Source organism: Budorcas taxicolor, chromosome 20 (assembly GCF_023091745.1).
Source record: "Budorcas taxicolor isolate Tak-1 chromosome 20, Takin1.1, whole genome shotgun sequence".
In the NCBI taxonomy this organism is placed as follows: Eukaryota; Metazoa; Chordata; class Mammalia; order Artiodactyla; family Bovidae; genus Budorcas; species Budorcas taxicolor.
Genome location: NC_068929.1, coordinates 61,800,101 through 61,825,792, shown reverse-complemented (window position 1 = coordinate 61,825,792; position 25,692 = coordinate 61,800,101). Strand labels below are relative to the sequence as shown.

Here is a 25,692-nt window from a genome sequence, read left to right as displayed (position 1 = left end):
TCTTTGAATATTTGATTTGAACTCTGTTTTGATTATACTGACCTCTCCTAGGAATGATGGAGGACTCTAAGAATGTCTTGGGGACTTTACTCCTCCTGTGTTTAAGAAAATACAGATGAAACTGTCTTTTTGAGCTGTCTGGAAAGACCATAAGAAACTTCAGGATGTTTGAGGGCAAATGTAGCTAAAGATTTGTAGAATATTGGGAGATGAGCCAGCAGCTTAATGGGCCTCTGGTGTGTGGACTTGCATGTCAGTGATTTTGTCTTTTACATTCCTTTTCATCTCTCTACGGTATTTCCAGCAACTGTGAGTTATTCAACAACACTGCATTCTTATAGAATGTCCACTGACTATGGAATCCGTTGTGTTCCTAAGGTCTCTATTCACATGGAAATGATGGATTGTTTTGCAATGACTATATAATTACCAACCCAGTGTATTTTTCTTGTTAGTCCTGGCATAAAGCCCTATAAAATATAAATTGCGCTGATAGCTAGATATTAGATAGCTGAGCTTTTTCTAAGGCATAAAATTTCAAAGTGTATTCAAGACCTGAGAACTTCCAACTTTGGTTGAGTGTTTCTCCAGATTAGTTGCAGTGACGAATTCCCAAGGGTGCATCTGAGAAATCATGCCAGATATTTTAGTCAGATATGTTATTATTTAGCCATATTTATTATGTCCTAAATGAAATACCCATGATGCAGTTGAACAGTCAGATTTACTATAGGCTTTACCAAATGAAAGTAAGTTTTCTCGGGAATTTGGGGTAGTATTTTTCTGACTTCTAGCAAGAGACTAAAGGAAATGATGTCCTTAGTAATTTCAGAGATTGCTTGGTGGTGGTTATGGCATAGATGGTGGTGGAGGCGGTGAGGGTGTAGGTGGTGGCGGTGGTCGTGTAGGTAGTGGTGGATATTTTAGCAGTGGTGTGATGTGGTTGTGGCATAGATCGTGAGGGTGTAGACAGTGGTAGAGATGGTGGTGAGGGTGTAGGTGGTGGCGGTGGTCGTGTAGGTGGTGGTGGATATTTTAGCACTGATGATGGCAGTTATGGCATAGATGGTAGGGAGGGTATAGATGTTGGTAGAGGGGGTGGTGATGCGATAGACGGTGGTGAGGATGTGGACAGTGGTAGGGATGGTGGAGGAGGTGGATATTTCAACAGTGGTGGTAGTTACTGTATAAGTGGTGGTGAGGGTGTAGGTGGTGGTGGGAAGTGCAAGTTGCCCAGTCGTGTCTGACTCGTTGCAACCCCATGGACTGTACAGTCCTGGAGGCCAGAATATGAGAGTGGGTAGCCGTTCCGTCCTCCAGGGGATCTTCCCAACCCAGGGATCGAACCCAGGTCTGTAATATTGCAGGTGGACTCTTTACCAGCCTAGCCACCAGGGGAGCCTGAGATGGCGGTGGTGAAAAACTGAAGCTGGCAGTCGCCCAGCGTGTCTGACTCTCTGCAGCCCCATGGGCTGTAGCCCGCCGGGCTCCTCTGTCCATGGAGCCCTCCAGGCAAGAATGCTGGAGTGGGTGGCCGTTCCCTCCCCTGGGGGATCTTCCTGGCCGGGGGCTTGAGCCTGGGTCTCCTGCACTGCAGGACTCCCGCATCACTGGGGAGGCCCAGTGGTGGCAGTGGCGATGGTAACGGTGGCAGCGGCAGTGCTGGCGATGGCCTAGTAGCTGTAGAACAAACTCATGACCTTTTTCACTTTTATCGTCTGAAAAGGAGAGTTTTATTTCTAAATCCTTTCTTAAACAGATTGAGACTACCTAGAGTATGAAGCAGACTTTTCCCTTCTCCTAACCAAGTGGGACCTTTGCTGTTGTTCAGATGCTAAGTTGTGTCCAACTCTTTGTGACCCCACGGGACCACAGCATGCCAGGCTCCTCTGTCTTTTGCTGTCCCTCGGAGTTTGCTCAAACTCATGTCCTTTAGGCAGACAAGTGGCCCATGGCCACTTAAGTCAATGATGCCATCCAGCCGGCTCATCCTCTGTTGCCCCCTTCTCCTCCTGCCTTCAGTTTTTCCCAGCATCAGGGTCTTTTTCCAGTGAGTTGGCTGTTTGCATCAGGTGGCCAAAGTATTGGAGTTTCACTTTCAGCATCAGACCTTCCAGTGACTATTCAGGGTTGATATCCTGTAGGATTGACTGGTTTACTTAGTCCTCCAGCTGCATTATCTTTGTTTTACTGTTTCTGAAAAATTGGTACCTTTTTCCCGCGTTTAATTTCTTCAAGGTTAGGAGAATTGCTCTCCATAAAATGTAATACTCGGCTTGCTTTATTTAAATGACTGGGATCTTTTTTATTGCTGAACCGTGGTATGGGTCTCCTCTGCGGTTGAAACCCTGCCAGATGTTCTCACTCAGTCACTTCCCTTTGTTTAACCTCCCAAACATCTGTATCAGGCGTGTAAATTCCAACAGTTCCGTGTCGTTCACAGTTTCCATCCTGAGACACTTACTTCATGCACAGACTCCCCAGCTGCCTAATCTTTCTGTCTCCCTCCCCAGGAGAGGTGGGTTTCACTGCTCTCCTGGCCCCGGATCTGGGAAGAGAAGCAAGAGGCTCCCTCTGTCCTTCATTTATTTCCCTCAATTTTCCCTCAACTGAGCAGACACATCCTCCAGTTAAAATATGTTATTTAGAAAGAGAGTTCTCAGTCTTAATTTCCCTTCCCAGCATGGGCCTTGACAAAAACAAGATCCACCATGAGAAAATGCTTGGGTTCCCCTCCCTGCCTGATCTCATGAATCGTCCCACTGACGATTGTTGTAATCATTCTCAGGGAATTATGCTTATATCATAGGAGGTGGATGTTTTCCTTGAGGAAATTAAAAACTGTTGCTAAGGCCCAGGTCATGTAAAAAGGGAGGGGGAAAGGAAAAAAAAAAAAGCCTACCTCCTTTGAGGCATCGTGAAAGAAAAATCTGGAAACTATGATGCCATATGTGTGCATTCAGTCAGCGCCTGTTGAGTGTCTGTGATGTGTCCTTTGCAGAGAACCTTTGTCCAGTGATGCAGTGGAGTTGAGGGAAGTCCGCCATATGTAACTGGCTACAGTGGGCTGCCCTGGTTTATCCCAGCGGCCTAACGCATGGTGGATTCAGGCAGAGTTTGAGGGAATGGGTGTGTGTGGATGTCCACCCCCAGGAATGCTGGCCTCTCCACCTGCTGGCAGTGTGACCTTGGGTACATTTCTAACGTGTTCAGGCTGCGGGTCCTTCTTTACGGCAGGAGGATTAGGGAGGCCTTGACTCCATAGGGTGCGAGTGGGGGTGGGGAGCGGGTGCAAGTGGAGAATCGGTGCAGCTGCACCTGTTGATCGTGAGTCCAGGGGGTGAGATGGTAAGATGGGTGGGGTGGGGGGCCGCTGGTTCAGGTTGTTCCTGGTGCTCCAAGGGCCATGGACCACTTGTCTGCCTAAAGGACCTCAGGACATTTGGGTTTGGGGGCAGCTCTGTTTTCCTAGAATTTACCCAAGGCTGCTTAAAAAGTCTTGGGGCTGGGGAGTGATCGATCGCTAGACTATTCAGAGATCTGGAATATCATCAATGCTATACAGAATGAAAACGGTCCAGATGACAGAATGTTCAAAATTAGGGTCATTTATTGGGTGGCACATTAAATACAGGATGTGGTTGCTTTTCTGCTGAAAAGTTACGTTTTAAATGAACAACTCACGGAATGCGGGGACCTGAGTGTGGTCAGTGCAGTACCCTGACCAGTTCTCACCCTCTGTCCAGGCCTCCAGTATCGAGAACAAGCAGGACTGGATCAAGCATATCCGGGAGGTGATCCAGGAAAGGACCATCCACCTGAAAGGCGCCCTGAAGGAGCCCATTCACATCCCAAAAACGGCTCCAGCTACGAGACAGAAGGGAAGGAGGTCAGTGTCTGGGGACATTTTTCCAAGTTGGTGTTTATTTAAGGGCAGTAACAAGGCAATGTCTACTTACTAGTTTTCAGAAATCATTTTTCTCAAACATTTTGAGGAATGTTCTTTTTAAATACAATTCACACATAGCATCATTCTTCCTAATGAAATTGCTTCATCAAGACAACAACAGCGTCCTTCACCTTAAAGCCACTGAGAGTCTACACGCACATCCCTAGTTCTCTTCCTTTTCCAACCGTTAATCCACGTGCATGTGTGAATAGTGCCTGTGACCTTGGACGAGTTGTATAGCACCTACACGCGTTTGCTTCTCGTCTCTAAGGTGGCACTGACCATTTCGGCTGTATTTGATCACTGGGAGAACCAAGTGCAGTGGTAGGCGGTAGACACGCAGCCCAGGGTCCAGCCCAAAGCCTGTCCTCACTGAAGAGTGATCGGCCGTCATCATTACTAATATCAGCCACAATCATACAGACCGATTCCCACTTCTTTGAACAAATCTGTTCTCTGTCCACTGTCTGATGGACGCTCGTCACCAGTCTTGAGGCACAGACCCAGCAGTGTCAGGAATCTGCATTTTTGTGTCTCCAGGGATGGAGAGGATTTGGATAGCCAAGGAGACGGCAGCAGCCAGCCAGATACGATTTCCATCGCCTCCCGGACATCTCAGAACACGCTGGACAGCGACAAGGTGAGCGGGAGCTGGCCCTTTCTTGGGGGAGGCGCGTATAGCCAGTCTCCGGTCTGTCGATAAAGGACAGTTTGTCATCAGCGTTTCAAACAGTTGCCATGGGTTACAAAGGGTGCCAGGAGCAAAGACGGAGTGTCAGGATGAGAGGACTTGAACCCTGAGGATTCAGGAAAACAGTCATTCATCCTCTCCAGTGCCGTAGCATGGTTCTCTGTGAGAGTGTCCTAAGGTTTTGTGTTTAAGCTTTTTTATTTTAAATTAAGCAGAAGACCCTATTGTCTGACATTAAATCTTACACAGAGCCCTGGTGCATAAAAGCAGGGCTGCTCTGACTGAAGCAGGAGCAGTGGCATCTGCAGAGGGTGGGGGAGGCCTTGAGTCGCCATGGACTGACCACCAGGAGGCCCCCGGCTGGGCCTGCACCCGTGCTGACCACCAGGAGGGAGGGTCTGATGTGCATCAGAGAAGTCTAGATTCACCTTCTACAGCAGTGGCCTACAGAGTCCCGTGATCCTGTCTTGATAAAATCAATAAACCTACAAAACAAACCGATAGGAAAAGGTGGATGCCTGGGTTTATGTGATACACAGGTGACTAGAGGACCCTGTAAAGGCCAGTGGAGGGCATCGATGTCCACAGAGGCCTCTGTCCCTACCGAGAGGAACACCTGCCCGGTTCCCTTTCTAGAGGACCAGACAAGGTTCTTGAAACAAATTATTTAACAGCAAGTAGGGGTTTCGTTGGGCTTGCGTCAGAGCTCAGTTGAGAGAGAGTCCGCCCGCAATGTAGGAGACCCTGGTTCGATTCCTGGGTTGGGAAGATCCGCTGGGGAAGGGATAGGTTACCCATTTCGATATTCTCGGGCTTCCCTGGTGGCTCAGCTGGAAAAGAATCTGCCTGCAATGCGGGAGACCTAGGTTCAATCCCTGGGTTGGGAAGATCCCCTGAAGAAGGGAAAGGCTACCCACTCCAGTATTCTGGTCTAGAGAATTCCATGGGGTCGCAGAGTCGGACATGACTGAGCGACTTTCACTCACTCACTTGGGGGTTTCCTTGGTCTTGCCGTCGGTTCAGGATTCCTAGGTAGTTTCTCACTGTTTGACCCTGGACTTCCCCACGCGAGTCCTTAGTCCCAGGATCTAGGGTCTGTCTGTACTCAGCGACAGCCCACTCCCTGCCCCGACCTCCAGTCTTTCGGGAGCGACTGCTGTCAGAGAGAGCCCGGCATTGGGGCCGCTTCCCACAGCTGGTCTCAGGGGCCCAGACCTGGCTCTTTTCTCACTCAGCTTTGCAGAAGAATTCACAGTATTAACTGTTGTTTCCAGGACAGAAGTAAGTAGGTTTAAAAACGTTGTTTTCCTCACCACTTTCATGTTTTCAGAATCCTTCTAATTCGAGTAATTAGCTCTTTCCCAACCTCCTTTTTGACTTCACTAAGTAATAAGTCCCAGAACTTAGACTGCTTTGAGTACCAGGATTGGAGAACAAAAAAAAAACTGTCTCATTTGATTTTGTTCCGAGCTCAGTGTATTACATTCAGCAAGTATTTCTCGCCAGTAGTAATAACGAGGAATAAGATAAATGAGCTGTTCAGGCATTCAGTGCCTAATAGCCTCTCTCTCTGCAGCCCCACCCGTAGTCTTGCTGTTAAGAAAATAAATTGAACTTGGACATTTTTCTTTAGAGTAATCCCGAGTATTTTCTTGAAAAAAAGATAATAATTGAGGTAATTGGGTTATCTAAATAGTCGCACAAGACTTCCACCTGAAGGAAAAGTCCGAAATAACCGTGGCTTATGCTGAGGGGACCAGCCACCTTCATCCAGACCCACTCACAGTCCCCCTGAGGCTGACTGAGCATCACACACCCGCTGGGGCTCACCAGGCCCCAAACTCAAAGTCTTAGCGGATATTCTCTCGTGGATGTGGTCTGTGTTTATCTGAGTTTGTGGCCCGGTGTCAGGATGCAGTGCTTTCGCTGCTGAGGGTGTGGTTCGATCCCTGGACCAGGAACTAAGATCCTATAAAAGCAAGGTGCTAGCTATACATACATACGTGTATATGTAAAGTCTATTCTAAGAATAAGTTATTTGAGTGAAATTGCCAGAGAAACCTACCTGTAAAGAGTTCTGCCTTTTGGAAAGGATGTTAAGGTCTTTTCCAGGGATTGGTTCTAGAAGAAAGGTAACTTTGTTTCTCTCTGGTGGTTTCTGTGTAGACGGGTGGTAAGAGTTTGGAAGTAATCCCTGCACCTGGTAAGGGGGGCTCCTGGTTCTCCAGCCCCCAACTCTGAGGTGCAGCTGCCCAGCACCAGGCCGTGCCTGCAGTTGACTGGAGTCCACAGGAGGATTACCTCAGACATAAAGCTCCGTCCTGAAGTTGGGAAGAGTTCACTTGTTCTGCTTGGAATAGGCCTCTAAGAACTCAGAATCGAGCCTGCACAGCTCCTGTAGAAAAAATAAGGCATTATCCTAGGATCTGTTGCTTTTAAGGCAGCAAGTTCTAGTACCTTATGAGAGGGAAGGAATCAACCACTCACAGAAGCAGAAATTAGTCATTTTACACTGGAGATCTACTGGGGTATTGGAATTATTCAAGAGCCGCCTCTTAAGTACTTTATCCCTGAAGGTAATTCACCAGTTTTGGTTTACCTCCTCTCATACCCAACCTCTGAACTTCCTTCCTTGGCTCAGAAACCCCCACCTGCTCCCAGCGCCACTTCTTCAAGGCAGCCTGTAGTCAGTCCTCCACCCGTGCCCCTAGGGCCGCGGAGGCAGTGGCCTCATTCTCAGCATGATGTCCTCATGACTCTGAGGCATGGGCAGTGACACGCCAAAGCTGTTGACTGAAGTGGAGGTGGCTATCTCATTGAAGCCACAGGGCTTCAGTAGGCTCAGAAGTACATGGAAGGGCTGACATGTCCTCCTCAGGCCGTGGAGCTGCAGGGGCTTGTCCCCTCCACTCTGGGCTCTGCATTGAGGAGAACAAGCTGCGTGGATGCGTCCGAGAGTGGGGTTTGGAGGGGCCACACCCCTGGAGCCTCATACAGGCCATGGCCCATGGCTGCGACCACATACACGGGCCTGCACACGTGTGTTCTCCGCCTTCTTCTTGCAGCTGTCTCCCTGTCTGTACTTCTCCGATAGAACGTCTCAGGGTCAGTCGATGACTAGGGAGGGTACGTTTAGGAAACGGCCTCATTTTCTGCGTCAGTTTGTAAAATGCACTATTGCGCTAAAGTGGGCTTAACCAGAAAACCCTCCTCTTATCTCTGAGGCAGTTAACTTTTCATATGTCTCGAGGTTCTTCCCACCCTCCATATTTCAAGTTTAAACAGCCTCTGCTGACAGAGGCAGATAGATCTGGCAAGCGCAATTACTTAACCATATTCTGCCTCTTGGACCTCATTTACGATGTCTGTTATGAGTTAGTTGTTATCATGGAGTTTGGTTCCCTTTCAGAAACTGGGTGGGGGGATGTTTTTGACTTGGCCTCTTGGAGAATTCTTGAAGAAAAGTTATCTGCCCAGCGCCATAGTGACTCTCAGACGAGGCACAGAAGGTTTTGAGTCTGTGAAGGAGGGGCCGCTGGAGACCCCTGCTTTCCAGGGGACGCCAGTGCAGTTAGCCGATGCAGACCACGGGTCCCCACGAGGACCTTTCGTTCCTTGAAACGTCGGTTTTGAAATAGGCCATCTCTCTGTCTCAGATGTAATTCAGCACTGATTCCCGCTCATCTCAATGGTATTGTGCTGATAAAGCGATCTCATGAAATTATGATTTGGGTTCCAAAGGAATCAGACGCTTGCCAGATTCTTACCTCATTTGTCCTAAGCTTGCCTCCCCGAGGTAGGGAGGAGAAGCCTCCGGGGCACCGAGGGGACGAGGGAGGCCTGATGACCCTCACAGGGCCACCCAACAGTGGAGTGGGGAGCCAGAAACCGAATGTGCATTTAATTACCTGGTGACTCTACACCCTGTTATTTCACACTCAAGCTGAGTACAAGCTAAGTACTTTTAGCATATTAAAGAAGCAGTATTTAATATTTTTTTCCTTCTATCCACTTTATTAGTCTTGTGGTTTGCTTCATATAACAAAAATTTATATATATAAGGAAAATAGAAAAATATGAGGGTCAAATATAGGCTTCTATAGAACAGAGCTGGAGAAGGCAATGGCAACCCATTCCAGTACTCTTGCCTGGAAAATCCCATGGATGGAGGAGCCTGGTAGCTGCAGTCCATGGAGTCGCTAGGAGTCGGACACGATGGAGCGACTTCACTTTCACTTTTCACTTTCATGCATTGGAGAAGGAAATGGCAACCCACTCCAGTGTTCTTGCCTGGAGAATCCCCGGGACAGGGGAGCCTGGTGGGCTGCCGTCCATGGGTCGCACAGAGTCGGACACAACTGAAGTGACTCAGCAGCAGCAGCAGCATAGAACAAAGCATCTTGAAATTGGGATGGAAAAAGTAGCCAAGGCAAGCCGGGGCAGCCTGCCAGAAAGGGGCCCAGGCCAGCAGGGGGCCAGATGTGAGCTTTCTTCAGGGCTAAGGCCATGCAGGTCTTATTTGTAATGAGCAAGATGTTCACTTGAGGTTGGTACTTGGCATGCTCTGCCCTAAGCTTGTGATGTGAATGTGTGAGTCCGCACATTTAGAAAAATAAACGGTTTCAGTTATTTTTCATGAAGTGTATTTAGTGCTACGTTGAGGATATGAAATTTTATGCAGTTTAAAAAGTCAATAAACCTCTGGGAAGCGACAGTCTCCACTGTAGGAACTTGGACAGGTTTACACAGATAGTAGTGTTGCGGCAATATATAAAGTAATTAATGCCAGTACGTTTTAAAATGTGGCTGGATTCACATTTTTAAGAAAGGAAACCTGCGTCCAGCCTACTTAGGAAGTGCCTTCCCTTGCATTCAGCCTCATTGCTCACATACCCGGCCTATGTGCCAGCCCCCTTAAGCTCATGCTCTCTCCTTTGCCCAAAGCTGCCAGAAGCAAGAGGGAGCCTTGACTCAGAGATTCCGCCCCATGGGCTGGCTTTGCCAGAACCTCCCAGGGCCTCCGGTAGGTTTGCCCGCGTAGGCGTGAAATTGAGTCACGCCATCTGGAAGCCTTTCCATTGACAGCACATAGTTTTAATTCCCAGGCATCAGAGTCCTGACTCTGCCCAGACGGTAACAAGAGTAGAGTAAGCAAAGTCTTTAATGACTAGCAGCAGATGATTGGGCTTCTCTGGTGGCTCAGATGGTAAAGGATCTGCAGGTCAGGGACGATTCCCTGGAGGAGGAAGTGGCAACCCACTCCAGTATTCGTGCCTGGAGAATTCCATGGACAGAGGAGCCTGGCGGGCTACAGTCCATGGGGTTGTAAAGAGTCGGACACGACCGAGCAGGGAGGGGCTCCCAGCCAGGCCTCTGAGCTCTGCTGCTCAGCAGCCTCTGCACCCGTTCCCTCATCTGTAAAACCGGACAGTACTGCTCCCTACTCCAGGGCTGTGCTCAAAGTGTGCGTTTAGTACAGTGGCTTGCATGTCCTGAGTGCTGCATAGGTTTCAGCTGTGACCATGTCTTCGTTTGAAAAAGCGCCTCCTTCCCAGCCACTCAGTATTTGCTGTTGCACTCACTATACAGCGGCCTCTTACTGGGCACTTTTTTTGTTGTTTTATTTTTTTTTAATGTTTAATTAGAGCATAATTACTTTATTGTGATGACTTTTGCTGTAAGTCAACGTGAATCGGCATCAGGTGTACGTGTGTCCCCTCCCTCTGGAGCCGCCCCCTGCTCCCTCCCATCCCACCCCTCTAGGCTGTCACGGAGCACTGGCTCTGGGTCTCCTTCATCAGACACTGAACCTCCACTGGGGGTCTGTTTCACATACAGCATGTATATGTTTCAGCGCTAATTGCTCATATCATCCCACCGTCTCCTTCCCCTACTGTGTCCAAAATGTCTGTTTCTCCTTTGCTGCCCTGCAAGCTGGATCATCAGTACTATCTTTCTAGACTCCACGCGTGCGTGCCAAGTCGCTTTAGTCGTGTCTCACTGCAGCCCTATGGACTGTAGCCCGCCAGGCTCCCCTGTTCATGAGATTCTCCAGGCATGAATACTGGAGTGGGTTGCATTTCCTCCTCCAGGGGATCTTCCCTGACCCAGGGATCGAACCTGCATCTGCTGCAACTCCTGCAACGAAGGCTGATTCATTACCTCTGAGCCACCGGGGAAGCCCTCTAGACTCCATATGTACGTGTTAATATGCGATATTTGTCTTTCTCTTCCTGACTGACTTCACTCTGTATGACAGGTTCTAGGTTCATCCACTTCATTAGAACTGACTCAAATGGGTTCCTTTTTATAGCTGAGTAATATCCCATTGTGTATTTGTACCACAACTTCCTTATCCATTAGCTGAGCACTCTTGATTGCAATGGATTTAGAAGCTGTGTTTATTAGAAGCTCCAAGCTGTGCTAAAGGTAAATTGCTCAGATTTAGCGCCTGGACTTTTGCATCTTGATGTCTCAGCAGTAAACACTGACCACATACCGAATGGGCAGCCTCTGAAGAAGGGGAGATTCTCGCTTGAGACGTTTTCCCAACCACTCTTCTTCAATCCTACCACATCAGCTGCACACGTGTAGGGTGATGACTCCGTGCTCTTCACGAGGTTGATCCCCAGGTGTGAGGCCATCATCCCCTGTGCAGCCCAGGCCAGGTGCTGCCCTGCAGGAACAAGCAGGGGACACCCTCCCTGCCGGCAGCCTGGCAGAGGTGGCACCTGGCATTGGTTCCCTCTATCTTTCTAAGTGACTGTGGCTTTTTAAGTGCGCCCATAAAGCCACAAAATGAATGCAACCTTTGCTGACTTGAGTTTGGTTCAGTTGCTCAGTCATGTCCGACTCTTTGCCACCCCATGAATCGCAGCACGCCAGGCCTCCCTGTCCATCACCAACTCCTGGAGTTCACTCAGGCTCACTTCCATCGAGTCCGTGATGCCATCCAGCCATCTCATCCTCTGTCGTCCCCTTCTCCTCCTGCCCCCAATCCCTCCCAACATCAAAGTCTTTTCCAGTGAGTCAACTCTTCGCATGAGGTGGCCAAAGTACTGGAGCTTCAGCTTTAGCATCATTCCTTCCAAAGAAATCCCAGGGCTGATCTCCTTCAGAATGGACTGGTTGGATTTCCTTGCAGTCCAAGGGGCTCTCAAGAGTCTTCTCCAACACCACAATTCAAAAGCATCAATTCCTTGGCACTCAGCCTTCTTCACAGTCCCAAGTCTCACATCCATACATGACCACAGGAAAAACCATAGTCTTGACTAGACGGACCTTAGTCGGCAAAGTAATGTCTCTGCTTTTGAATATGCTATCTAGATTGATCATAACTTTTCTTCCAAGGAGTAAGCATCTTTTAATTTTATGACTTGAGTTGCTCAATCAGAAAAACAAAGATCCGCCCACGCTAGGGTAGAGCGCCTAAGTTCTACGAAAACGCAGATTTTTTCAGAAGTACAACTTTAGGGATAACAGCAACAGAAGTGTTTCAAAAAAGAGTGGCGGATCAAGAAGTGCTTTTCAACGTAAAGGTTATGGTACCCATCAAAGTCACTGTTGACGACGGTGGCCCATCTCTGATTCCGACTCAAGGTGAAAGGTTTATTCTGCCTGTTGTTTTGTGGGAGGGACCAGTCATCTGGCTACCTGCCTGCCATGCCTTAGTTTTTCAGGGGATAAAGAAAGAGGCCTTTGAAATGAACATTTCTGGATAAGTGCTGCTCACTCAGGAAACACAGCAAGCAGGCTCCTCTGGGCTCCCTTGTCCTACCCATGGTCTTGCTTTCCAGGCGGTGACTGAAAGTAGCACACGTGGGTCCAGCCACCTGCTTCCTGACCTTCCTTCCTTTTCCCGCTTTTCAGTCAACGAAGCTCTTTAGTCCTGCCCCGCAGCTTGGCTCTCAGCACCTGCCCAGCACTGTCCGGTGCCTCTGGTTCCGACAGGTTCAGAGTGAGGGCAAGTGTGGCATGAACCCAGCTTCTGCAGAGCTCAGAGGCCTGGGACCAGGAGCTGTCTTCTCTCTGCTTTGCCTGGCTTTTCTTTCCACACTTAAAGTTTGCCTTTTCAGATATATCTTTCCAGGTGAACTTGGCATGCTTTTGTTTTAACTTTTTATGTATTTATTTTTGGCTGTTCTAGGTTTTCCTTGCTTTGGCACAGGCTTTCTCGAGTTGTGGCAAGCTGGGGCCATCCTTCGTTGCCAAGTGCCCAGGTTTCTCATTTCAGTGGCTTCTCTTGTTGCAGAGAACAGGCTCTCGGGTGCTCAGGTTTTAGCCGTTGTGACCCCAGAGCCCAGAGGCAGTAGTTGTGGCACACAGGCTTAGTTGCCCCAAGGCATGTGGGATCTTCCTGGCCCAGGGATGGAAGCCATGTCTCCTGCGTTGGCAGGCATACTCTTAGCCGCTGCACCACCAGGGAAGTTTGAGCTTCTTGACACCATAACTGTCCATTGCATCTCACGTGTGTCACAGTCAAGGAAGACTTCCAAGAGTTATTGTAAAGTCAGAACTGCTTGTGATCACATTAGTAATGGGGAAGGGGTTGCTGCTGCTGCTGCTGAGTCGCTTCAGTTGTGTCCGACTCTGTGCGACCCCATAGACGGCAGCCCACCAGGCTCCCCATCCCTGGGATTCTCCAGGCAAGAACCCTGGAGTGGGTTGCCATTTCCTTCTCCACTGCATGAAAGTGAAAAGTGAAGGTGAAGTCGCTCAGTCGTGTCTGACTCTTCGCGACCCCATGGACTGCAGCCCACCAGGCTCCTCCATCCATGGGATTTTCCAGGCAAGAGTACTGGAGTGGGGTGCCATCGCCTTCTCCAGGGGAAAGGGTTAATCTCCCTGAAAAAAAAAACTATACCCAGAGTTTCTTTCCTGAATAAAATGTTGGATTTGGTAAGCTGCTGCTTTGGGAAAAGCTTTTTCTCTCATAGATTTATTTTTGCTTTCTTTTTTCTTTTTGTCCCCCTTCTTTCTCTTGGCAGGGGGCGAGTGGTGAGAAACATGGCATTTTTGCCATCTTAGCCATTTTTCAGTTCTCGCAGATTTCTTTTTTTCACCCGGATGTGCGAGAGGCTCACAGCGGTCCTCTTGGAAATGCAGCAGCAGGTTTTATGACAGCTGGTCCTGTGAACTTGGCCTTGGGGTTGGGGTGAGCAAGGGGCCCTGGTGGTCACGTGGTTAGGATGGCCTCTGATAAGTCCAGTCCTCTGGCCTCCACCAAGTGGCCCAGGGAGCAAGCTGCTGGGTGGATGAGAGGCTGGGTAATGCGTGTCCTGGGGGGGTTGTTCTGGCTGCCGGCGTGGCCTGTCTCTCGTAACCGCGGCCACTGACAGAGCCATGCTTTCCAGTCCCCTTGAGCCGAGGAACCACTTTCTGCTCTGTGTGTCTCCTGCAGAACTGCAAGACCCTTAGCGCGGTTTCTAAGTGCCCGCATTGTCCTGGGCTGGAGGATGTGACTTTGCGGGTTGTACACTCTGCCCTGGAAGGGAGGTGGCTTTTATTAGCCTGCGTCTCTCCTCCTTCTGAAGTGCTGCTCTCAGAAAGTTGGTCCGACACCCACCTGCAATCAATCTGAGGTTCTGGAAGCAGGTTCACTTGTAGTGAGGGCTACACCATCCTCGTGTGAGTCGTCAAGAGCCCCTCTTCCTCTGGCGGAGCCTGGCCCACAACTCACCTGGGAGCTGGTCATTCGAGGCAGGTGCTGGCTGTTGTCCTTCCCAAAGCTGTGTATTCTTGGAATACAAACACACCTTATTACAGAGCTCTAGGGAGGGGCTGCTGGAGCCCAACAGGCGGGCGAGAAGCCCCCAGCCACGGCTCCACTTCAGTCACTGTCCTTACCTGGGTTCAGGCGAAGGAAAATAGTAAAACGTGGTGTCTCCAGAAAACGTAAAAAGTCAATTCTGTCCTGTGTGGCGGTTGTGGAAGGTTTGCATGCCTGCAGCACAGGGTAAAGAATCCGCCTGCAGTGCAAGAGTCCTGGGTTCGGTCCCTGGGACGCTGCAAGTGTTTCTTCCTTTTGGGTGAAACAGCCGCTTACTCATTTTCAGTCATTGAGAGAATTCAGGCAAAGGGATTCTGGTCTGATTCTGCTAACTGTGCATGCATCTGGGTCCTTGGAGTTCCCCTGGCCGCCCTTTCAGAGGGACGCAGTTGGTCTTGGAGGAGGCATTTTCATTATAAAATATCCGCGGGCCCTTGCTCCAATTAAGACCATTTTACTACCACACTTTTTAATCACCACATGTAATTTTTTTAAGGTGAAAAACAAATAGTGGGAAAAAATATCTTCTAATGAGAATGTCACAAGAGTTACTGTATACCATGGGGATTGAGATTTTCATAAATTACAATCCTAAACTGCATGTGGTAAGGAGCCCATGATACAAGTCCATAAAATATATAGATGTGAAAAAAGATAAGGTGAAAACTTTAACAAAATGTGGTTGAAAAGGAAAAGTGAATTTCTAAACTAGATAAATGGAATGGTAACTCCTTCAACATAGTGATGAAATTATGTCACTAGGGGTAGAAATATCACTGGTAAAGAAAGACCTGTTAATGATGTAAAATATATATATATATAATTATGTATAACAACATATAGCCTAAACTTTTTCCTACTAGGAGTTTAACTCTACTTGAAAGGCTATAATGACTTGCACTGATACTTCAAAATAATTATTTTAAGTCTTTCATACAAAAAAGTTTTTGTTTGTTTTTTTAAATTGACAAGCCTGGTTTTAAAGACGAGCTTTGGAATAAGTTTAAAACATTCAAACATGAACACTGACACAGAAATTCACGGGTTATCTCTTTTCTGGACTAGAAAATGTCCATTTAATCCTCCTCTTATAAATTCATGCAGGCGATTCTTATGGGAAAACTCAGCTTATTCTTAGGGGCAGTGCCGAGAAGATGTGATTTTTTTTTTGGACGATAATTCTAGCACTGTTTGAAAATACTCTTCTGATACTAGATTTTGTTACTAAGTTCCCTAAAGCCTTTGAAAAAGAATTTTGACTCAGTATGCAGTTCTTTGTCAGAACAGGCTTGATTTTCATTTCTCAGGCCCTGTCAAGGGCACAGATGTTTCCAATAGTTTTGATTACTGTGCGAGGGGCTGGAACTTGGAGCCAGAAAGAGCATCCAGCTCCATCCCTCTGGGCCGCCCCGTCCTCTCTTCTCACCCTGCCCCCACGACAGAATCCTGAGCAGTCTGAGAAATCCCCTGCAATGGAGAAGGAGGCCGGCACAGGCTGGTGATGAGGGGGCAGTGTTTGAAGTTGAGCATCCCAGGGCAGAGCCAGGGTGGTGACTCGCCGGGACCACGCGTGCGGCAGGCCTGGTGGACTGGTGACCATCCCAGGAGAGCTCAGCCAAGGGATAGGGCTGTAGGAAGTGCAGGCCTGGGTGTGCTCAGCAAGCTGGGCTCCGCACCACCGCTTGTCCACGGGTCACGTTTCCCTGGGATGGGAAACAGTCCTCCTTTTCGTTACAGGGATTAACCGCTTCCATAACATGGGTTTTTTGGTTTTTTTGGTTTTTTGTGTTTTTTTTGTAACAAGGGAAATTCTTCTTCAGGCTGAGCCTCTGCCCTTAACCTTGTAACAGCAGCCCCTTCAATTGTTCGCAGAGAAGCAGGAGAGATTCAGCATGGTTTTTCCAGAGAAAAGTTTGTAAAATTTAGAAAGGGGGGTCAATCACTGGTGGAAATAGTCCTTTGTGGCCTAACAAAGAGAGTTCCTTTCATCGACATTTAAGCTTTATTTTGGACTAGTTTTGTTTTGCTTTCTGGGGTTGTCTAGTGGACATGTGTTTCTTATTCTATCTAAACTTGCTCTGGAAAGAAAGGCTTGGTTAGAGCAGGAGGGCAGCGGGGAGCACGGAGCACAGCAGCGGCCGCAGGCCCAGGCAGGGGGCACGGCTCCCAGCTCTCTGCCGGGGGCCAAAGGGGACGTGTCTTTGCACCCGCCGCAGCCCCCCACCCGCCCGTCTTCTTGTTCTCGTGTGCCGATGCCTAAAGGGTAGCAGAGAACCAGGCACACGTCACACACCAAACATAGCAGACTCCCTTCCCGGAGCCACAGAGGAAAAGCCCGTGTTTCGTTTTGCTTTGCAAACAGTGGCTTCCTTTATAGAGCAAACCTGTTTTACTGTTTTCACTCCAGCAAGTGTGTGAGCACTCGCTGGATGCAGAGCCCGGCCCGAGGGTGCTCCAGGAGGAGCCTGGCCCTCAGCCCCGGGGTCTCAGCGGTGCCTTGGATGGGCCCAGGCGTGCCCTCACACATGGGGAGGGCAACACAGACCTGCCTCCTGGTGCCGAGGGCAGACACACGCACACACACGGGGCTGGGACGTTCACAGGAGAGCAACACAGACCTGTTTCCTCTTGCCAAGGGTAGACATACATATACAACCCAAGACACGGCTCATGTCAGGGTTGAGGCATAATCTGTTTAAGGAGAAAGTTGCTAAGGATGGTAGACACATCTGAGGAGCGACTTCTCAGAGGGACTCGACAGGGACTTAGATGAGACAAACTGGGCAGGTAGGGCTCGAAGTAGAAGGGACTGTGGACACAAGGGAGCAAGACTTGCCTCCTAAGGGGACACGGCCGTTCAGGCTGTTAGGCACGCGAGGAGCCACGGAGCGTGCCTGGCGAGTGGGCTGGGACCCTGTGACCGGAGCTTTGAGTCTTCTGCTAAGGAACGTGTATCTAGGAGGATGGCGTATCTGAGCATCTGGCAGCAGTGTTCAGGTACTTTGCAAAGAAAGTCTGGATCAGGCAGGCCCCTCAGGAGACCACTGCAGAAATCCAAGTGAAGTGAGCCGGGTGAGCGTGCAGAGGGAGGGAGCAGTCAGACAGACACCCCAGAGTCTGACAGCGTTTGGAGGGTGGAGGCGCGCGACTGACGGCAGTACCCGAAAGGCAGCCCGGGATGAGTCATGTCCCAGACTCACTGCTTTGGAGAGACGGGGACGCAGCATGGAGGGTGTGGTTTGGACCCCACGCCGGGATGAGGGACACACTGGGGAGCCTGAGCCTGGGGCGGCCGGGCTGGAGGGCCAGAGGGGACCGCCCAAACACGGGGCACTGGTCACGAGACTCTTAACGTAGGAGGAGCGGTGGTGAGCATGCAGGTGAGCTGTCCCCAGGGCGCGTGCAGTCCGGGGCAGGTGGACAGCACAGGGTCACGAGAGGCCCTGCGCCTTGTTTCCCAAGCAGGCCATGGAGTTGGTGCTCTTCCTGGAGTTTGTGGGTAGGCTTCAGGGGGCCCAAGACTGAAGAGAAGTTTGGCCAGAAAACAGGAGTGAGCTGAGAGGAGAGGAGAAGGAAGAAGGGAAAGGTCTTTCAGGCCACAAGCCACGCGGCGAGTGGAGGGGCGTGTTGGGGTGTGGGGTGGAGCCGGGGCAGAGGGTCGGGAAGGTGCCGTGGGGGCTGGGGAGGGCTCTGAGGGTTTTGGAGAGAGATGTGTCTCAGGGTCCCAGGCTCACTGCTCTGCAGGGACCTCCCAGTCCAGGCAGCACAGGCGCCCAGGAGCCTGCCATCTCCAGGCCGCTCCACGCTCGCCAGGCCAGGGTGGACTCCGTCTCGTTTATCACCACATCTCATAACAACCCCCACAGAAAGCCTGCGAGCAGAGTGTGTACTCGTGTGTGCTGTGCCGTGTGCCCAGTCACTTCAGTCGTGTCCAGCTCTCTTGTGACCCCGTGGGCTGCAGCCCGCCAGGCTCCTCTGTCCATGGGGGTTCTCCAGGCAAGAATACTGGAGTGGGTTGCTGTGCCCTTCTCCAGGGGATCTTCCTGACCCAGGGATCCAACCTGTGTCTCTTAAGTCTCCTGGACTGGCAGGTGGGTTCTTTACCACTAGAGCTACCTGGGAACCCCTTTACTTTTAAGTTTAAAAATGAGGAAGTTGACCTGTAAACAGGTATAAACTGTGTGGGTCCACTTATAATAGGTGCATTTTTTTTTCCAATAGATACGTATATCTGCTATAAATGTATTTCCTCTTCCTCATGATTTCCTTAATAATGGTTTCTTTTTTACTGGCTTCCTTTATTGTCAGAATATGGTACACAGTGCACATGACATGCACAGTGTGTGTTAGTCGGCCGTTTTTGTTATTGGTAAGGCTTCTGGTCGACAGTAGGCCTCTAGTTTGGGGGTAGTCAAAAGTTATGCACAGATTTTTTTTTTGACTATGCAGGGGGTCGGAACCCCTAACACCCACGTTGTTCAAGAATCACCTGTCCGTGGTGCTCTTTGAGGAGGAGGATATGTCTCAAGCAAATATTTGGACACGCATATAAAAAATCTTCAGGTTCTGACAGTGTAACACACTGGAAAATACGTTAGAATATGAAAAAGTAAAAAAAACACTATTCCCTTGGTTTGGAAAGGAGGTAAATTCAGGGACCGGAAACTTGAGGACCCCCACTCAGCCGGCATTCTGCGCCCTGACGCAGCTGGGCGTGGGCACCAGCCTCACCTGCTGCAGGCCTGTGGTGGGGGCACGTTGGCTGACCTGTGCCCTCTCCTCCCCAGCTGTCAGGCGGCTGCGAGCTGACCGTGGTGATCCATGACTTCACGGCCTGCAACAGCACCGAGCTCACCATCCGCCGCGGCCAGACCGTGGAAGTCTTGGAGCGGCCCCACGACAAGCCTGACTGGTGCCTGGTGCGGACCACTGACCGGTCGCCCGCGGCTGAGGGCCTGGTACCCTGCGGTTCCCTGTGCATCGCCCACTCCAGGAGCAGCATGGAGATGGAGGGCATCTTCAACCACAAAGGTAGGCGTTCGTGGGCGACCGTGACATCCTCCCGGAAATGACAGCAGGGCTTGCGTCCACAGTTCCTGCAGCCCCATAAGAGGTGCAATCCCTGCTGGTCACTGGCACCCCGGGCCCTTCATCACTGCATCCCTGGGCGTTTTTAATCCATCGGGGGCTGTGGTTGTCACCTGTCGCTCAGAAATAACGGTGCATCGGTCGCCTCGGTTCCCCAGACCATGTTGTAAGATCTCAGGTTAGAGAAGGGGGAAGGGAGCCGTTCTCTTGGAAGCCAGTGTCTTTCATAAACAGAGCAGACAGAAAGGCAGTGTTCTCCTCCAGGTGATGCTGAAAAGAGGTGGGAGAGGTGGGACCACGGTCAGCGTCTCCCTAATCAGGCTTCACATTGTGGACTATTTTGTTTGTGTTAAATACTAGATGGTTGAGTGTGCAGGCCCTGGAAGCATAACTCTGCCATCTTTGTAGCCTGGTTAAGTGTCTCGGGGCATCTGAGACCCCCGGCCTCAAGTTCCCTGCCAGGAGAGAGAACACAGCTGGACCCCCAGAGGGCAGCGAGCTGAGTTGGGCACGCCTTGGTGTCAGGAGTCTGAAGCTCTGACAAGAGAGATGGCTTTTGAAAGAAGTGTTTTTCCACTGAAATAGCAGGGTATTTGAACAAAACAGCGTTTGACATTGCTTGCAGACTTTGTTTAGACACAGGCAGCTGTCACAAGGCCGCTTTTCCACGTGTCAGGACAGGTTAGTAATGGCCTCCTAGCAAGTCTGATTATCTAAACATCCAGTGTGGCCACTGCTGGACTGATGTGACCTGCAGTGGGGCCTGAGTGAATTGAGCTGGTCTGCAGGTGCAGGATACACACTGGACTACAAGACTTACAATGAAAACAGAATGTACAATTATTTTATAGTCGTTGCATGCTGATATGGCACTATATTTTATAGGATGAATTAAAGAAAATATACTATTGAAATCAATTCCACCTGTTTCTTTTTGCTACTAAATGATGACTGCTAGAGAATCGTAACTTTATATGCAGCGTACAGGGTGTCTGCTCAATAGTGTTGCTTAACCTCTCATCTTAGTGAGGAGCTGATAGGAGATTTTTAAGAGCTTTTCAGAAACACTGGTCTTTAGTTTCTAGAAAAATTCAGCATGGGTAGTTTCTGTGCTGTGAACCACTTTATATCAGTCTTCGTTTTCTGCAGTACAGATTTGGGGTTCTGCAGTTTGTTCACCCTTCCTGAGAGAGCATCACATATTCTGCATGTTCCAGTTCTTTCCTGTTAGCATGGGGATGTCCCAGCTGCTCCCTCCACTTGTCAGCTGTGCCCACTCTACCCTCACCCCAACACATCCTGGAGACAGTCCTCCGGCTCCTGAGCGTTAGTCACGGCGGTGACTCAGTGGAGCTGAACAGGAAACAGCTCCTGACCGGCTCACCTCGGGAACGAGCCCCAACCGTGCTCGGAGCCCGCGGGGCCCAAATGTGACTTTATCGTCACCTCAGTCCCCAGCTGGAAGAATCGGGCTGTGATGTCTCCAGGGATCTGAAGGGAAAGGCAGAGAATTCTCAGATTTGGCCCAAAGCCGAGGCGTCTGCTTTCATTTCTGGCCAAGCTGCCTGTGAGGCAGTGCTGGGCCCGCCCTGCTGCGGTTCCGGGTTCGGGCGGTGTTGGGCCCACCCTGCAGTGATACCAGGTTCAGGCAGCACTGGGCCTGCCCTGCTGTGTTACCGGGTTCGGGCTGCATTGGGCCCACCCTGCTGTGTTACCGGGTTCGGGCGGCATTGGGCCTGCCCTGTTGTGGTCCCTGAGCTCCAAGTTCAGGCAGTGGCCTGTGCTGGGCCCATTAGTGTTTCTGGGGTTGCATGATGTATTTAAAGTCCTCGAGTCTGAATTGAAAATAAAGTCCAACTCTTTTTTCCAAGTGTGTCTATTATGTGCAGAGGAACCCTGGTGAAATGAAGCTACAAATAACATTGGCTCTGAAAGACTTATTTTCTCATGTACCTTTCCCGTGGCGTGTTCTTTACTTCTCAGTGTTCGCAATTGCAGGCTAGCCGGGCAAAAAGAACCGTGTGTTTATCACACTTCACTTTGTCCTGAAAACCTTCTGTGGAGGTTGGGTTTGTGCTGGTTTTCTGGTTTAACTCCATTCTGTCCCCTGAGCCTTTTCTCTGATACTCTGTCTTCCCATCCCCTGAGACATGACTCCTGCCTTTCACAAACCCTCTGCTTTACTAAGAATGTGTTTCTTTGTTGAATAAAACCGGTTGTAAACTAACGGTCATTTAGCAGATCAGAGCTCAGAACCTGATCCATTTCTTCCTTATGTCTGGATTTTTTATTTTTCCTGCTGTTTAGGGAAACTTGAAGTTGTCTGTTCCCTTACAGTGTTAGGACTTGGGTGGCTGATGGGGAGGGAAGAACCTGCCTTAGGCTCTTTGACAGACCTCTGCCAGAGCCTCCTGTCCACATTTAGGTCCAAGAAATCAGGCAATGACCAGGGTCTCCATCTAGAAGAGTCTTCAGCAAGTAGTCGGGGCAACAAGGGCCAAGGATTCAAAAGAGCCACAGGGACTGTGGGGCAAGAGGCCGCTGCCCCCTTGGGAGGCCCCACAGCCACCCTCCTCACGCTGTGTGTGCTGGGCTGGGGGCACTTGTTACTGGGAGGTGTCAGCATTTCTTTCTGAGCCCTTCTCATTCTGAGAGCCGGCTGAGCTTGAGGGACCCCCATCCCCACCCCACCCCACCCCTCCTCCCACACAGCTGGACATCCAGCACTCTCCGGGTCTCCTCCCGGCGAGATCACACAGACGGGCTGTGGTCTTTCCTGTAGTCATGTACAGATGTGAGAGTTGGACCATAGAAAAGGCTGAGCACCAAAAAATTGATGCTTTCTAATTGTGGTGCTGGAGAAGACTCTTGAGAGTCTCTTGGACAGCAAGGAGATCGAACTAGTCAGTCCTAAAGGAAATCAACCCTGAATACTCAATCGGAAGGACTGACGCTGAAGCTCTAATAATTTGGCCACCTGATGTGAAAAGCCGACTCATTGGAAAAGACCCTGATGCTGGGAAAGATGGAGGGCAGGAAGAAGTGGGGTGACAGGAAGGTGAGATGGTTGGATGGCATCACTGACTTGATGGACATGAGTTTGGGCAAGCTCCGAGAGATAATGAAGGACAGGGAAGCCCGGCGTGCTGCGGTCGTGAAGTTGCAGGGTAGGGCGGGACTGAGAACAGCTTGTCTCGAGTCACTCACTGTTCATCTTTAAGGATAGTTTCTGCAGTGTCTGTGATTCTTGCTGCTCTGACCTTCCAGGTGGAAGGAACAAGCACATTTGCTAATCTCTAGTTCCAAAATTTCACTGCCTTCGTGCCTCAGTTTTTTTCACAAGTCCCCAATCCAGACACCTTAAATTTCCAGTGTGAAAGACATGCCTATGGAGATTAAATGTCTCTGTATTTGGTTGTGTATGATTTGTAAGGACTGCAGTGTGGCTGTGAGTATAAATACTCAGGTCAGCCCCAAAGGCCCAGCGCTCCCTGAGCACTGCCAGGGCCATGATGCTTTTCAGCAGGGCTGGAGTTGGAATGTGCTGGACGATGAGAATCCCTGGTAGCTAAGGGCTTCCCTGGTGGCTCAGCTGGTAAAGAATCTGCCTGCAATGTGGGAGACCTGGGTTTGATCCCTGGGTTGGGAAGATTCCCCTGGAGAAGGGAACAGCTACCCACTCCAGTATTCTGGCCTGGAGAATTGCCTGGACTGTGTGGTCCATGGGGTCACAAAGAGTCAACAACTGAGCAACTTGCACTTGACTCACAGGCCCCTTGTACCACGCTGTGTGTCCCCTGGGTGATGTGGGGGAGGATAGAATTAACTGATCTAAATGAACAATAAGAATAATTGTACAATTTTTTCTTCAAGGAGATACTTTTGTGTGTCTGCAGCTAGACTCCAGTGTGCACATTATTCATGGGAAAGGCCTGTATGGGCGAACTGCCGTGGAGCAGTGTTTGCCAACGGGCGGTCCTGGATTCTCGTTCTCGTCTTGCCCCGGCCCCCCCCCCCCCCCCCCCCCCCCCCCCGTCATAGCCTTTCAGGCAAGGGTGGCGCCCCGACAGCAGCCACTCTGAGCAGAGCGAGGCCTCAGCGAGTCCCCGTGCTCATCCAGGCCCCGGGTCTGTGGTTCACACCACCTCCCACCCCGTCAGCATCTCTGCGGGCTGGGCTTCCAGCAAGTCCACTGAGCCAGCCGCATTGAGACACACTGGCCACCACCTCCCACCCTGTTTGTGATCGTTGATTGGCTGCTGATACAGGGTCTAGGCATTATCTTAGAAACTTAGAAAATCAGAGGGGTTTTTTTCCTGTCCCACTGTCTCAATGAGGAGAGCTGTCACTGTTCTCTGTTTATTTACTTAGTCTTGGACCAGAAAGTAAACAGGAATCTCAGAAATCTGTTTATATTCCCAACAAGGCGAGCCTGGGTGGGTCAGCTGTGCTCTGCCTTCATGACCAAGTGCTGAGGATGTGTGAGAGCTTGGCTCTGGGCTTCGGGTGAGAACTCAACAGGCATCCCTGTGGCAGGTCAGGGCCCCGGGCTGGTGGCAGTGCCCAGGAGTGGTAACGACAGGATGGACGAGGCTCAGGAGGATTGTCTCAGTCAGCAACCAGGCAGAGTCCTGTCCCGAGCTCCCTGCAGGACACATGTGCCTGAAGCGCATCATGGCAGCAATTTTGACTGTATTCTTTTTTTTTTCAGTGTAAAACCAGAGCCCCTTATGAGTCTTAAGGGGACCCTTGCATTGTGCTCACACTCAATCATTGCATCAGAAAGACTGCCCATGTGACTGTTGTGGGCCTGTCAGCTGAGGTCTTCCCTGCCCGGCCTGGCCCAGTTCGGGTTGAATTTGGAAAATCACTGTCAGCCACCACTCAGTTACCTTTTGCTAATGCTTGGCTTTAAGACAGGAGCTTCCGAGGTGAGAGTGATGTTTATGGTTGGCTAAGTGAAGACCTTCCGGGGCAAGAGTGACATTCATGGTTGGCGTCTTTGGAAGAGGCAATGTGTTGGACTTTCAGGGTGTCTTCTTTGTGCCAGGACCTGAACTCTGGTTCCATCTCTGTCTTTGGAGACATTGCATCCCTGCATCTGAGGTGGGTGCAAACAGGTGGTCTCTGAGGTCCTCCCCACCTCTCACGTTCTCAGGTGATGTGTATTTTGAGGCCTTTCTGAATGAAGGCCAATTCACTCCCACTTCTCTTTATTCTAACCCCTAATGAGGTGGCAGGTGGTCTTTTTGCTAGTCCAGTGATGTATTTAGGAGAGAAGATCCACTTAGGAACCTTAGCCTTATTTAACCTCTCTGAAAATTATTTATCAAGTTTTTTCTCTCTGGGATAGTGTGTTGGTCAGTACTTGCATTTCATTTTGAAGAAGTTAAATCATGGTCTTTTCACTCCAAATTCTTCATTAAAAAACAAGGAAATAAAAGCATGAGAAACTGGATTCCGTGCCCGCCTACCACTTGGGCCTCTACGCCCAGGGCTTTGGCTCACACCCCACACTCACTGAAGCAGCCCTCCGTGGTTTCCGGCTTACCCATCACCTGCAGATGCGTGGCTGCCGTCAAAACCTGCTAAAAGAGAAAACCCAGGAATTGTCTCCTATAAATGAGGTGGTAAATGATTGTTACCAGTGAAATGGGGCATTTTCTATATTCCAAGTGAAAATTACGAAAGTGAGAGATGTTCATGAGAAACTGCCTGAAATGTAGGTTTTCCTCTGAGTTCCACCCGGGGCTATCTCCTTGCCCCTCTCCCAGGGTTTTCCTGCCCATCCTTCTCCCAAAGTATTTGACTCTTCACTGGACTGTCCTGCCAACTTCTCGAAGCCTCTAGTATTCAGATTCCTTCTCTTACCACCTCCCAGAAGTAAGTGGACACGGCCCCACTTACCACCCCCCAAATGGCCAGCACACCTGAAGCTCTCTTCACTGCCCCCCGCGGTTTCTCCCCGTGATAATACACATAGAATGTGAGATTTCCCATCGGAACGACTGAGAAGTGCACGTCAGTGGCTTTAGGTGCATCCACTTCACGATTCCCCATCCCCACCGTCCACCCTCAGCTCTCACCGTCCTCCCTTCTGGACACTAACTCCCCCCACCCCAGCCCTGGTGCCCACCACTCCACTCTGTGTGTGGGAGCTCGACCACTCTGAGGACCATGAGTAGAAGCGTACAG

At 50.1% G+C, this 25,692-nt stretch overlaps 1 protein-coding gene across 1 annotated transcript in view; it reads left to right on the top strand.

Moving 5' to 3' along the window:
* Positions 1-25,692, top strand: part of TRIO (trio Rho guanine nucleotide exchange factor) — a 352,914-nt gene that overhangs the window by 247,642 nt on the left and 79,580 nt on the right. The window contains exons 32-34 of the mRNA XM_052659225.1: positions 3,747-3,889; positions 4,490-4,589; positions 19,197-19,440. Of these exons, the coding sequence (XP_052515185.1) occupies positions 3,747-3,889; positions 4,490-4,589; positions 19,197-19,440 (487 nt within the window). The remainder of the gene's footprint in view (positions 1-3,746; positions 3,890-4,489; positions 4,590-19,196; positions 19,441-25,692) is intronic.